The 15,816-nt window shown below is 37.8% G+C and overlaps 1 protein-coding gene across 1 annotated transcript in view; it reads left to right on the top strand.

Moving 5' to 3' along the window:
* Positions 1-15,573, top strand: part of LOC138942468 (odorant receptor 22c-like) — a 123,175-nt gene extending 107,602 nt beyond the window's left edge. The window contains exons 4-6 of the mRNA XM_070312706.1: positions 13,486-13,585; positions 15,324-15,443; positions 15,556-15,573. Of these exons, the coding sequence (XP_070168807.1) occupies positions 13,486-13,585; positions 15,324-15,443; positions 15,556-15,573 (238 nt within the window). The remainder of the gene's footprint in view (positions 1-13,485; positions 13,586-15,323; positions 15,444-15,555) is intronic.
* Positions 15,574-15,816: the final 243 nt, after the last annotated feature.

The following is a 15,816-nucleotide window of genomic DNA, read 5'->3' as shown; positions in this document are numbered from 1 at the left end:
TTATTTATTACAAAGAACCCCGCACTAATCATATGGAAAATCTGTCCCGGTCAAATCAATTGGTTTTTACATATTGGTTTTTATATATTGTAGGTTATGACCTACTGAACAAAAGATGTAATGGGCTCAAAGCTCAATAATGGACAGTTATCGAGTTATAACCAGTCAAACATGAAAAATTCGGACTGCCGAATAGTCAAATCTCGGAAGGTATTGATTTTTTTGAAAAATGTTTGAAACAAACATAGTAGGGTTTTACAAAATCTGTTAGTTGGTGACATTATTTGTGAATTTTGAATGACTTTGAAATGCTCCGTGAACAAAAATCTTCCACAAAAATGCCTATTTTTTATTATATTCGTGTAGCTAAATTCGAGACGTTTTCAAAATATTTTTGATGAACCTTTTTTCTACTAAAACTTCTTGAGAACTAATATAATTGACTAGAAATGGACATATCAAGTCTATGTTCAAGTTTTTTGATCATACAATTATAATGCCTTATCTTCATCACTTGGGCGAGTTTTATAACATTGCAGGTGCTATAATTAATAGATATCATCCTTTAGTTTTAATGGAAGAAGCTAATGCAGGATTAGCAAGAGAACTTCTTGATAAATCTAGAGAGGTTAATATTGTTCAAGCGCGAGTTGAAGTAGAAAGGATGTGCTATAGAAATGCACAATGGATACATTTACATGAAGGACAGTTACGTGACTTTCCACGCCTAACATTAGAATATTTACGAGATTTGACTATTGGTACATTTCAGGTTCGTCTAGCAAGATCTTATATTCAAGATAAGATGCAGCGTGATGCACAAGAAGAATTTCAATTGGATTCGTTGTTTGATGAACAAGGTTTCATAAGGGTGCGAGTGTTTTCACGATTCCGTAATGCTACTAAACATCAAATATTTATAGCTTACAACATAAGAGATGCAGATAATATAGATGATGAGAGGGAGGCGATTTTTGGTTATTACTGCACCTGTAAGTCAGGCGCACGGACTGTGGGTACATGTGCACATGTAACCAGCGTATTGTGGTATTTAGGATATGCACGACACCAGCCCAGTGTTCGTTATCCCTCTTCATAATTATTGAACACAATATTAGATGCCGCTCAGAGACCATCACAGCAGGATCCAAATAATGAGTAATATACAATAAGATCATTTATTTTATTACCCCACACATACACACACACACATACACACACAGCAGAGAGGGTTTGGAGTCAAAAAATACTACGGGAGTGACGAACCGTGGGGTCCTTATCTCTGCTGTGACACATAAAGATTTTTGTTCACGGAGCTTTTCAAGGTCATTCAAAATTCACAAATAATGTCACCAACTAACAGATTTTGTAAAACCCTACTATGTTTGTTTCAAACATTTTTCAAAAAAATCAATACCTTCCGAGATTTGACTATTCGGCAGCCCGAATTTTTCATGTTTGACTGGTTATAACTCGATAACTGTCCATTATTGAGCTTTGTGCCCATTACATCTTTTGTTCAGTAGGTCATAAGCTACAACATATGTAAAAACCAATTGATTTGACCGGGACAGATTTTCCATATGATTAGTGCGGGGTTCTTTAAGAATTAAATTAACAATTAATTTAACAATTAAAGATAGTGACCGACCGATACTTGCAACATAAGACTGCATATATTTCGACATGAATACAAGCTCGCAACACTTTCCCATCCACACAAGAATTGTAGGGTAGGCCTCGCTTCGAGTTGTAAAATATATGCGTGGACGCAATAGGTTCCGCACGGGAGGGGTTCCACTTCTAGAAGATAGTGCCGATAAACCTAATTCAATCCTATTTATGATTTAAAATTAAAATTTGTCTTAATCCTAAAGCCCTTCTCCCATACAATTACTTAAATATATAATTAATAACTTAAATATACAACTAAATATTTAAATATATAACGCTCATACATGGAGAAATTCAGATTATCGCATTTAATACGTGTTCTTATCATATCATTTAATTGTTAATAATTTTGTAATAAACAACGAACGGTTAAAATTTTTCGCAAGTTACTTAAAGTCCTTGATAACATATGTCAAGATCATTATTATAAAATTGATGAGGTCGGCACTAATATCAAGATTTACCGTATTCGGTAAATATTTCATTGCATACGTCGCTTCGACAAAATATTTTAGGATAAACTAATATTTTAAATTCGTCGCGATCTTTTTATAGTAGCAAAGATGACAAATTGCGAAACCCCTGGTCTCCGCGCGTCAGGTACCGAATAGAGATAAAACGACGCCCGCATTTCCTAATATATAAAACAACACATCCCTCGATACAACGCATCTATTAATATTATATTATAACGCGAGCCTTTCTCTCTGTATTATTATAAAATAAAAACGTTCTCTTTTATTGCAAAAACCTAACCTCTCTTTAGACCTCCGTCTATTCGAGCCATAATCTCGACGCCGACCTATCTATCGATCTATTTATAGATCTATATAATACGTATAATGATGAGCATCTCTCGTATCGCGCCGAGGTTCGCCCGCGATATTTTTCTATTTTACACTGATTACTATATTTACATGTCACGGATTATCGCGACTCTCTGAGCCCCCGGGTCAAAAATAAAGCGACGACACGACGCATCTCTCTCCGATCGACGCGCCGCTAACGTCTCCCGCGTGATTTCATCACCCTTTCACGTTGTCACCCTCCTTGCCCCGCTCGAGATGTGCCGCGACCTCAACTCCCTCTATCCTGCTTCCCCCTCGCCATATATACCTCCTGTTTTCCGCCCTGCCCGACCTGCCCTCCTCGGATATCTTTCTATCTCGTTTTATCCGCATGTTCACTCTTTCACTCTTACAGGAAGTTTCCAAAGAAAAGTGGGTTACAATCTGCCTCATTCACCCACTCAAAATCTTTAAATATTTTTCGATATCGTCCATTAATCTGTGAACTGTCTTTATCAATCACTGTAAATCCGTACTTGTGTTGCCAACACTTCTGACAGAATACGCAAAAATCGTCGTAAGACATGTCAGTATTTATATGATCATTTTATACATGTTTCAAGTTTGTACCATTTTGTTTAAATGAAGTCAATAAATTCGCCTATCGCGTACAAGATGAGTATCTTGACATACGTTTAACAAAAATAAAAACAGTCGACGCTCAAGTATCGATCTATTGTAAAGTACTCTCTTTTGGTATCTTGCTTGTTGCACACCAGTCATCAAAGATAAAAACGGAATTCAGAAGTGCCTCATACGGCTGAATGACATTACTATTATTAGAGAATGTAAAATAGCCAATTTCGTCAATCGATGACAGCAAATTTTCTAAATATCGATATTTTGGTTGTTGAAACGATTTCGAGTACATGTACACGTTTTCGAAACGTACACCATATGGACTTTCTATCAATCTTATTAACACGTTAGTCTTCGCAATTCGAAGAACCGCAAATGATATCGCGTATAGTAATTGGCAGCATGTTTCCATGCTTGTATATTTCTTTTTGGACATTAGACATGTTTTATCGTCAAAATTTGTCACTTTGATTATCGTTGCTTGTCGCACAAAATTTGCTCTCGCGAATCTCGAATCAGATTTTTGAAAATGAGTCATCGGGGCTCTATTTAAAGAAGTGCACCGAATCGAAACCGCTCAGTCTCGAAAATGTTTCTTCTTCTATCGGTTAATGGCGATATTCTTGAGCTTACCACCGAGCAGTTACAGATTATCCCCAAGATTGTTTTACTGCGAGACTTTGGTAGCTACGTGGAACAATTGTGGGACAAGCTTCCCGAACATATAAAAGTTGATTCAAGGGTTTGACAATATCGTCGGTGCATGCAATATTATAATTTGGTGTGGCAGCAAACACATATCGACGGTGCAACACCATTGATAAAACATTGTGGCAAATGTTAGCGTAAACTATAAGAGATAGCAGTCTGTTAAATCGTGATAAACGCACATCCTATCGAATTACATATTTCTGGCTATCAGTTTTGCGGACCGGAAACTTATTTAGAAATACAATTGGCTAGAGGCGATCGATGTATCAATCCATTGGATGCCGCGTGTCGCGAGCATGACATAGCTTATTTTCGAAACAACGATTTCGGCGAATGATACGTTGCGGATAATATACTCGCCGCGAAAACGCGTATTATCGAAAGATTCAATTCTTGGTGAAAGCGCAGTCGCTACAGCTGTTTGGGCGGTTATGAAAGCAAAAACAAATTTCGGTATGGAAGTGAAAACAAAAAAGTCATTGATAAAGAAAAAGATTGCGAAAAAACAAATATTTCCTGTAGCGAAGCGTGGTGGAATTTTGCCAATTTTAACATTATTGGGAGTTCTCGGTTCTTTGGCTGGCGGAGCAGCAGGAATCGCAAAGACAATAAATGATAGCAAGGCGGTGCAACGTCACTTCGAAGAAATGCATCGTCATAATCGCGCCATGGAAAGTCAAGGACTTTATCTCATTCCATATAAGCGTGGACAAGAGTTCTCAACAATGGCTAAGAAAAAAAAACGGTAAAAATGCCTGCCGGTGGAACAACCAATGTGTAATTGGAATAACTTGCAAGACGTATACGTATAATTCTTTAGAAGCGTTTTCATGCAATAATATACCGATTAACGGTGTACGACGAAACGAGAGCGATATATTAATTTGGATGACGTCGATCGTTTCGGTATTTATTGGATAGCGTATGCAAAGAGGGGCAAGCCCGTAGTATATTTCGATAGTTTTGGAAATCTTCGACCACCTAAGAAATTAGTAAGATATTTTGGACAGAATGTGGCAAATATAGAATACAATCACACGTCCTATTGAAATTATAATCAAAACATATTGTGTCTATGATTTCTTCAAACGGTAAATGATCGATATGAATTTAAAGTCTGACAATTCACCGTCGCAACTCAGTATTCGTTTGACAGTTTTCCAGCATGTCAGTCACACTTACGTTGACTGGCAAGAGTAGCGTTTTTGCTGTAAGCTACTTTCCGGTTATAGATTTAAACGATGACGATTACGAACTTGGTTTAACGGACTTTGAAACTTATCATACGATATCAAACGTGAATTCTTAGAATAATAAATTTTATTTTGATAATGACGATAAGGAAATTACGATTCCCGAGGAAATTACGCGCTATAAACGAGTATCTCCTACGTTCAATTTTACGACATCAATGCGTAATTGCTTCCAATGATATTATTAATGACGAAGATGTCGCGCTAGAAGAGAATGAAGATGGTATCTAAGAACATGGCAAATATCCAATAATGCTTTGCGCTAATCATAATATACTAAAGAATGAAATCAAATATATCTATAAAATAAATTTTAGCAAACCAGACGTGGATAGGATCGTTGTTGGGATTCTTATTGAATCGTATATTACAACCTCGGAAATGACACGAATCGGATGTATCGATAAATATTATTAATGTAAATATTACTTATATAGAATGCAATGTAATCACTGGCATATACAGGAATGAAAAGCGTATACACACGATATATGAATTTTCACCGAGCGTGCTGCCAGGATATAAGATATCGGAAATGTCAGTACAAATCAGATTATCAGTATAGATTATCTACCAATTGTCGTACAGACTTACTGATTTAACGATTCGTGTTGTTGATCGAAAAGGACGATTGCTCGATTTTCAAGGAGAGGAAATTACCATAAGATTGTATATATATGGCGGCACCAGAAATAAATCGTATGACAAATTGTAACGATGCATCCCTCCAACGTTACCCGGCCGTCGATCCGCCGGAAGTCCGCCGCCCGACAAACACCGGTCGGGCATAATGCGGAGGCGCTGAGCGCTCATTTTTAAACCATAAAGAAACATGCCGATTTATAACCGCCGTTTAAACGCGCGATTATCAGGAGCCGCGCTCGGGTAACCGTACCGATCGTTTCCGAAACTGCCCGAGTCGCGCGCGCCGGTTCACCGATAAACAATATGCCTTAAAACAATAAGGCATATCACGCACGCGCACACGCCGAAAAGCGGTATAAATAGGGCGCGTCCCGATATCTCGAAACCAGACCTTCCGCAACCGCCAGAGTCTGTAAGACGCTTTCAGAACGATCCTATAACCGCTCAACGAAAAAGAAAACGGGATTGGGAGTACCCAGCCTCCGCCGAGAGTTTGCGGCATCTCCGAGAGCGATCCATCCAGCATTACATAAAAGAGGAAAGCGGGGTTGGGCGTACTCAACCTCCGCCGAGAGTTCTCGGCACCTCAAACAAATCCGACCACCTACGTGCAACGGCGATCGTCCAGTGGTAGGGAGTTCCCTGTCATTGACGGGTGTTCCCGTCGACCGTTGCACTCCTGAATTCCACGGGAAAGACCATCCCGAGTAAAATATATCGCGCTATACGCACATCGACAGTAATTCCGCAACCTCCATTTACGCGATCGGACTCGCCATTAATACGGCGCGCTAAGTCCCGCTCAGGGGGAGGATCTATATCCTGCCGCGACACCGATCGACGTACGAGAATCAATAAGGCGCGTCAAAGGACCGCCCACCGGCCCGACCGAAATTACCGCCCGATAACTAGCGGCATCTGCCGAAATCGCGACCCGCGATCCGTAATCGATATTATATCGAACCGCCGAAATCGCGCTCCGCGCCGCGCATACGTGCATTGCATTGGATGCATCGCACCCGACACGACCGCACCGCTATCCGTTCCGCATCTCACACGCACACGCTAGCATTATTGTCACACACATACCGCCATTTGTATTACATGTATACTTTCGATACTATACTAATTTATTATACACATATTATACATTCGCGCACACACTCACTCGCCGATCGTCTCACACGCACACAACTACACACGCCCACACACATATACATCGTTTATACACATACACTCACGCTGTACAAACACACATTTATACGCAATAAATTATATTTTACCTAACACCACTTTCGTTCGTCTCTCGATACCCCTTTCATGAGCCCCGGATCCCGACCGAGTTATCCGTCACCGCCTCGCGAAAGCGGTTTACAAAATGAATGTATTACAGAATGAAATGCTCACGTTGAACGATAGCACGGAGCACGCAAGAGACAATATTGTTGCGTCCCTGCAAGTCGTCTGTGGCGGTTATTCCTGAATCTGTTGTACCCGTCTCCGGAAGAACATCCTCAAACACATTGCTAAGGGTTGTTGTTAAACAACGGCGGACATCTTGAGAGAGATCGGCCATCTTGAAGTCTCGCGTCGGTGGTGCTTCCGAGCGGACGGATTGACGAATTACGAGATTATCTGTTCTGTGCTTTGTGTTCTGTGTTCTAAGCTGTTATTAAAGTTCCTCTTGTTCTTTTTAATAAGTGTTCTTTATTTACATCGCGGTACGCGAGTGCCGGTTGTGTCACGCGTATTTGAATAATATTGATTTTGATCCGTGGACGCAACATTTTGGGGACTCGTCCGGGATACGGCGGACCGTTTTGTGTATTTTAAAAGAAAAGCGAGCGTGAGCTATAGCAATGGAGCAACAGGATTCAATAACGGGAGTTTCCACACGAAAAAGAGTTCGTGCTTCGATGACGCTTCAGGAATAACCGTCAGACGACTCGCAGAGACGCAACAATATTTTTGCGAGAAGGCGAGTGGGTGTGATATCGGGTTACAATAATCAGATATCCGGTTACGCTAAAAAAAAGATTAGCGCGTTGAATCGCGAGTTTTTAAAGTCATTGGAATTTGTTGTACGAAATACTTGAACAATATGATTGACATCTTGAATATCGGAAACGAGCCGATCTTTCATGATCGCATTGTTAAGATTGAGACTCATACGTACAATCCATACGCCAACACAACGTTTGGATATAGTGACGAGATACGGATATCGATATCAGGGTTTGTACACGTTATCATGTAAAAGCTTTCTATCGAGGGAAAGTTGACGGTGCATAAAGTGGCTGAAGGGGCAAGAGTGGTATTGGAAAACAATTGTATCACATTTATGTTTGATGAACTTCGATATGAACTCAACGATGTGAAGATTGATCGCAATAGAAACGTTGGAATAACTTCTATGATTAAAAACTATGTCTGTCTAACAACCGAGAAAGGTAAAATCTTGGAGAATGCAGCGTGGGATATGTCACATAAAACTTACTTCGACTTTTACATGCCGTTAAACATATTATTGGGATTCTGCGAAGATTATATTGGGTGTATGAATAAGTTCTCGCCGTTTTTTGTGGAAATAAATCCTTTATTTTAAAAAAGTAATAAAAAAGCAAGTCAATTAAAGTATTGCCCATCGCTAGCCACTACTTTTTTTCATCTTTTTGGCAGCATTTGAATTCTATGTCGAAAAAACGACACGTCTTTAGAGGCTATCCACGAACCGACCCATTTTTTGGTATCTTCATAAGAAGTGAAGTGCTGCTCAGCCGAGTCATCGATCGGAATAAGTGGTAATCAGAAGGGGCAATGTCTGGAGAGTACGGCGGGTGGCGTAGGACCTCCCATTTCAGCGTTTCCAGGTTTTGACCGCTGATGCGACATGCGGCTGAGCGTTGTTGTGCTGCAAAATCACCTTATCGTGTCTCTCGTTGTATTGCGGTCGTTTTTCCTTCAATGCTCGACTCAAACGCATCAATTGCCGTCGATAGAGATCTCCTGTGATGGTTTGGTTGGGTTGGAGCAGCTCATAATATACTACGCCCAGCTGATCCCACCAAATGCAGAACAAGAGCTTGGAACCGTGGATATTCCGCTTTGGCGTCGATGCTACTGCTTGGCCGGGCTTATCCCACGATTTTCTACGCTTCGGGTTATCGTAGTGTATCCACTTTTCATCGCCAATCACGATACGATGTAAGGAACCTTTTCTTTTTTGCCGTTGGAGCAGCTGTTCACATGCGAAAAGAGTCTTTCCACATCTCTCAGCTTCAAGTCGTAAGGCACCCAAGACCCTTCCTTTTGTATCATTCCCAATGCTGTTAGACGTTTCGAAACTGTTGTTCGATCAACTCCTAATGATTTTGCAATTTCAGATTGCGTCTGACATAGATCTTCATCAAGTAATTCCAATTCTTCGTCTTTAAACTTTTTTGGTGCACTGCGTTCTCTATCTTCAACATCAAAATCATCATTTTTCAAGCGATTAAACCAATCTCTGCATGTTCTTTCCGACAGAGCATGATCACCATAGGTCTCCACAAGGATTCTATGTGCTTCAGCTGCAGATTTCTTTTGAATAAAGTAGTGCAGTAAAATTCCCCGCAAATACGGTTTCGTAGGCATAAAATTTGACATGTTTCACGCTACGACAAAAAAGTTGTTTACACTTTAGCGGAATGACACGCACTGATTTTAAAGCTAGGTTATAGTACTTCAATATAGATGCATCACCATCTTAAACTATACACACACAATTTTTATACCGCCATCTAACGGTGAAACGGCGAGAACTTATTCACACACCCAATAAGTGAGTTGTGACTAACCCTTGTCACAAATTAATTCTGATACATTCGCGTAACGATAACAATTGCATATTTAGACATGCTTTGATGGAAACTGAGATCGAATTATTGAAGATACAATGGCGTACGCCTCATGTAATATTGAATGAAGTCAATAAACTGTCCTTGTTACGCGCGTTGGAAAGCGGGCGATACTTGAAGATGTTTTCGCTCTTGGAACTTATACGAATTTTCTTTGTTACATAATACAATCAATCATTCGTGGAGCGTGAAAGCTGCCTCCCAGCTGGAGAAATTGCGATATGATCTTTGCGCTACAGACTTGCGCGGCAGAAAAGATGCTATGTCAAGAGATATTACCATATTCAACGACTGCAAATTGACCAACGCTAAATTCGATCTAAACTCGGAATTTTTACGGAATTTTATGATGATTTAAATTTGGATTTTGATAAAAATATATTTGCCTTCTGTTCGATATGTACTCTCGTTTTCGCAAATCTTATTACGGATGCGATACAGATGATTGCTATTAACCACCACAAAATTTCTATATTGCAGTCGTCTCGCGGTTATTGATTGCTCGCAACAGAATGAAAAAAATGTAAAAAATTCCATCGTGGACGTGAGATAGAGTTTGAATCCAAGCGAAATATTGAATATTGCCCATTGACCAACGTAGTCCGTAAAATGATATAGATCAGCAAATATCTCCTCTAATATCAAAAAAATATAAAGATTAAGATTCTTGACAATCGACAGCAGTCGTACATCATTCTTATAATCGTATAGTTAATCGGAATATTTTGGTCGCGCTAATGTTTGTGAATCTGCAAGGATTCATTATCGAGAGAAACTTCGTCGTGAAGAAAGTAGCGATATTAAGAAATGGATTTGTTCTCTCTCATTACTTTTTTGCAAGTCCCGTATCATGGAATGTGCTTACAAAATCTGAGAGATGCCAAGTTTCATTGCTAATTGGACATCTTCATGGACTACAAAGGGAGGATAGAAACATTTCATACAGCATGGCTAAGCGTTTGATTACGATAGCTGTGATTGGTGCGACAGAAGAAGAAGATGGGACATCTCGTGTACGTTAAAGGATGTGAAAAACGAGAATGGCTGGGCGATATACTTGACGATCATGCAAGAAACAACATTATTATAGACTTTGAATGCGAACTATGAAGATATCGCTTCGTTAAATAAGCTAGATGTAGTATTATATTACATTGTGAAAAGAATTTAAAAAATTGCACTTTACCAAATGTATTGTATTTATAATATTCAATTAGTGGACGAATCATCATAAAAATTCACCCAAACATTATTTAGAATAAACTATTGTTAAAATATATTTTTATTCTCTTTTATTCTTTCCTTTTCCTCTTTTCATCCACCTTTCCAACCACCTTATCAGAATATAGATGTTACATTTTAGTACACAGCTATAGATACTTAATATATTTATTTGATTGTCGAATAGTATATAAGTAATTGATTTATCGTTTGATAACCGTTCAATGTAGTTGATAGTGATTCAATAGCAGTTTAGCAGCGGTTCACTATCAGTTCAAGGTAGTTCAATAGCGGTGTAATGTAGTTAATAGTGGTTCTATAGCAGTTCATTAATGGTTCAATGTAGTTGATAGCGGTTCAATAGCGGTTCGATAATTATTCGATAGCGGTCCAAAGTGGTTCGTTAGTATTTCAAAAGCTGTTCATAACTGTTCAATAGCGGTTCAATGTAGTCAATAGTGTTTCAAAAGCTATTTGATAGCTATACGATAGTGGTTCGAAATTGTTTGATAATGGTTCAATAGCTGTTCGATAATGACAGTTGTTTGCATATTATAATAATCCATTATTTATATTTAAAAGACTTTAACTATAGTTGTCTGCTAACTTTTGTCTTCTTATCTAGTGCAGAGAGTAAGCGTTCTTTGTAAAGTGATACATCCCCTACTCTAAAATGTCATCGATACCGTGTGTCCCGTTGTGTCTGTCATAAAATGTCTAACTTTCTGACTGTTTAGTGCGTGAGAAAAATTGAAGTAAATTATCAAAAATGCCGATAATATTTTAATATAAACAGGTATGTAGTATTCAGTGTTTTTGTGATATATTGTGTATTTGTGATATTTATTAATTAAATATTATGTTTCAGTTCGTGATTATCGACATTATACACAGGCAGTATATATGATGGCTGCGTGGAAATCTCCGCTGAGCGCACGCAAATTTAAGGGCGATACATTAGAGTCCCGCGAATGGGCGAAAATATTTCCGCATGATGACATATCTTACTTGTGACCTTTTTTGGGGCCTGAGCTCTATAATGTGAAGGAGAATTGGGAGCTTAAAGAGCCATGGGAGGAGAAAGAGCTTGCGGCTCCTGGAGGGTAAGGCATTTCTTTTTAAAATATGATAAATTAATATTATTATTTAACTAATAAGACTTCTATTTTTTTCTGTTTCAGATAGAGCGTCACCCTAAAATTTTTATATTTTAGACACACATACATACACATTATTATTATACTATATTTTTTATATCTTTTTGTATTTTTATATTATTATTATTATTATTATTACTTTTATATTTTAGACGCACATACACCATAGACTTATAGAGATAGACTGCGCGTCCTTGTCGAAAGACTGTCTTAAACATTAGAAAGAGAGAGCGATAGCGGTCGGATCTCTTTCTCTTTCTGATCGGCTATGTGGTGAGAAGAATTGTAGGAGAGCGAGACTGCGAGTATCTATGCATTTCCTCGCCTCTCCGTTCATCCTCCGCCAGCCGCGATATCCCCTTTCCTTCAACTGTACGAGAGAGAAAGAGATCCGATCACTATATTTCTATCCTTTAATGTTTAAGACAGCCAGACCATAAGAGCGTGCAGTCTATCTCTATAAGTCTATGACATACACACACACACATACATATAAATACTGAATAAAAATTATTAGTATAAAGAAAATGTCAATTATTTCTGCGCCTCCACCATATTCCCTGACACTATCCTTTTCTTACACGCGAGCGCCTCGCGCTATCCTCCTCACACTCGCTATCTCTCACTCACTACTCTATCGCATCTTATCGCACCGCCTTGCGTAGCGCGCTATCCTTTTCCTACACATTGCGAACGCCTCGCGCTATCCTTCTCCTATACATTGCAAACGCTTCGCGCAATCTTTGTCGCACTTACTCGCGGACATCGTATCTTTGCGTTCCTTTTCCCGCGGACCCCTAGCCTACTGGTCGCTTCGTGGTCCCCTCTCCCTTCGCGGACCTCTCGTCTACTAGACGCGCCGCATTCCTCCTCTCCCTCCGCAGACCCTTCGCCTACCGGTCGCGCCGCAGTTCCCCTGGCGTGACGTCATATCTCATAGTCGGTGACGTATATCTCATAGCCGGATTCCCTCCGCTCCCCTCCCCCTCTCAAAAGACCTGAGCCAGAAACAGCCTTATATCACTGCTGATCTTGAAAGTAAAAGTCATATAAAAATAATTTTGCGTTTTTTAAATAGAAATCCTTAGTTTTATTGTATATTTTGTAATTGATGTTGAGACCGAATCGTATGATTAATTTCTCTTCTTAAGCATGTTGGAAAAAGAAAAAGAAAAGATAAAAATACAAAAAATTTAACTACAAAAAATAGATCTCTAATCCGATTTCTATTTAATTTATGTCATCGTGTATTAATAACTCAAGTTGACTTTAATAAAAACAATTGGATAAATTTATATTTATTCTAAACTAAACAAATAGATTAATATTTTCTATATCTTCGATTTCATATAATCGATATTTGCAAGTTTATAATCACTTTAAAAATGCTAGTTTATATGATACATATGATATAATTCTTATATTATAATAAGCAATTTAGCTTAATGTTAGGAATAATGTGATCATATTTTAATAATTTTAACAATGCAATTCATTCCAGATTAGCAGAAATTTTGGAAAGCAATTTTAATATGATATTTCTTCAGCAAAGTTTGGGGAGTGTTTTTTTGCTCTGTTTAACTTTGTATCATACAATTGCGGTGAGTACAATGATTTGAAGATAGAAAATATTACGATTATGTTTTATGAAATTCTTAAAAATTTATAAATGCTTTAAAAAATGTTAAAATTAATAAAACATACATGTGCATACGCGCACAACAGCCTTTTTGAATTATTTGTAAATTGTCATTTATTAATATTATTAGGTAAATGTTTACATTAACTTACACCTCACGGATCGTTTTCATTTTACATATATTATAGAGGGCACATTCCTAAGTAACACGTACTTTGAATTTTGTGGCGCTCTCTTCTAGTTTCAGAGATATGCGATTTTGAAGTATCATAATTTTCGCATTTATTTCTATGATCTTTTCACTATATCTTACTTGCGTGTTTATGTTTTTTGTTTACATTTGCGTCACTGTCAGTATATTTTTGCTAAGAATTTCTTTTGTTTACATTTAGAGTTGTTTTTATGTTACTGCTAGTATGCTTCAGAATCGTACACTTGTTACTCCACGCAAAGCGAGGTTCAACACAAACCTATGTGTCTAGTTTTTTGATAGTGGAGCCCCACCGCAAGGGGGTGAAGCATACTGTCTCCACGCATATACTTTTTAATGCGAAGTAAGGTTCCATATGGGTTTACAACTTTCCATTTTATATTTACGCATTAAAAAGTATATGCGTGGAAACAGTATGTTCCGCCCCCCTTGCCGGAGGGCTCTACTATTAAAAAACTAAACACATAGGCTTACGTCGAATCTCGCTTCGCGTGGAAAATGGAAAAATCCAAGGAGCTTCGTTCCCGGGGATAAAGTTCCGGAAAGTACTCACCCCTGATTTTTTTGGAACTCAATATTCTTATGTATTTTGACGCGCTGATTACGAATATCAGTGAAAATTGGCGACTACTTGATTTTTATAGTAAAAACCATGAAAAACCCATAAAAATTATAGTTATTTACGTTAATCTCAGTAAATACGGAAAATCATGATAGACAAAAGTTTTAGACAAAAGTTACAGATCTCACAGAAATAAACATTTTATGTCGTATCCATTTTTACCGTACAAGTGATAGTTTTCGAGAAAATCAAAGTTAAATATATATTTCAAACTAATTGCTATATAGGTGAAACTATAAAGGCTGATAGTACTGCATAGAAGTCCCAATATATAACCTCGCTTTGCGTGGAAAGTTGTAAACCCATGTGGAATCTCGCTTTGCATAGAAAAGTGTATGCGTGGAAACAATGGGTTCCGCCCGCAGCGAGGGGCTCCACTACCACAAAACTAGACAAATAGGTTTGTGTGGAACCTCGTTTTGCGTGGAAAGTTGCAAACCCATGTGGAATCGTATAGATACTGCAAAGTACACGCTTACATGGGAGGAGAGATATAAGATTTAGAGTCCATCGTTTTTTTCGAAAACTATCATTCGTACGGTAAAAATGAATACGACATAAAATATTTGTCTCTGTGAGATCTAAAACTTTTGTCTAAAACATTTATCATGATTTTCCGTATTTACTGAGATAAGCGTAAAAAACTATAATTTTTATAGGTTTTTCATGGTTTTCACCATTAAAATCAAATAGTCGCCAATTTTTGCTATATTCGTAATCAGCTCATCAAAATACGTAAGAATAGTGAGTTTCAAAAAAATCGGGGATGAGTACTTTTCGAAACTACACCCGAATATTTGATATAAATATATATAACTTAATGTTTTTCATAATTATCAAGTGATGATCGATCAAATTTTATTTCAGAATTCAGAATATGGCGATGAGACTAACGTTATAGCTTTCATATTATATATTTTATATATATGTTGTGTACTTTGTACAATTCTCGCATATTGTTATATAGGAGAATGTCTCATCACTGAGGTAATAATTAAAAAAACTGAAATAATTTTTAATTTCTCTTAATATTGAAGCATACAATACGTATACTTACAATATTTCAAGTAAAATATCAGATGAATCGTCTAATATCCAGATAACCAAGCATGATTAATTATATTGAGCAAACTAATACATTACACTTGTTATTATGTGTTCGTTGTACGTTTCCTAATATGAAATAAAACGCGTTATTGAATGCAGCAACATGAAATATGCAAGCAATCAGTTGATGAAATTTCAAAAGATCAACGATCAATAATATTGATATGACATTGATATGTCAACATATTATGCTGGTATGTTATGTTATCAATAACATGACAACAACTAATGGTTTGTTGCTTCTGCTAAAGAC

The sequence above is a fragment of the Polyergus mexicanus genome, unplaced genomic scaffold, assembly GCF_030449975.1.
Source record: "Polyergus mexicanus isolate NDT 795.1 unplaced genomic scaffold, iyPolMexi1.0 SCAF_22, whole genome shotgun sequence".
NCBI classification, from domain to species: domain Eukaryota; kingdom Metazoa; phylum Arthropoda; class Insecta; order Hymenoptera; family Formicidae; genus Polyergus; species Polyergus mexicanus.
This window is presented reverse-complemented; position numbering and strand designations above follow the sequence as displayed.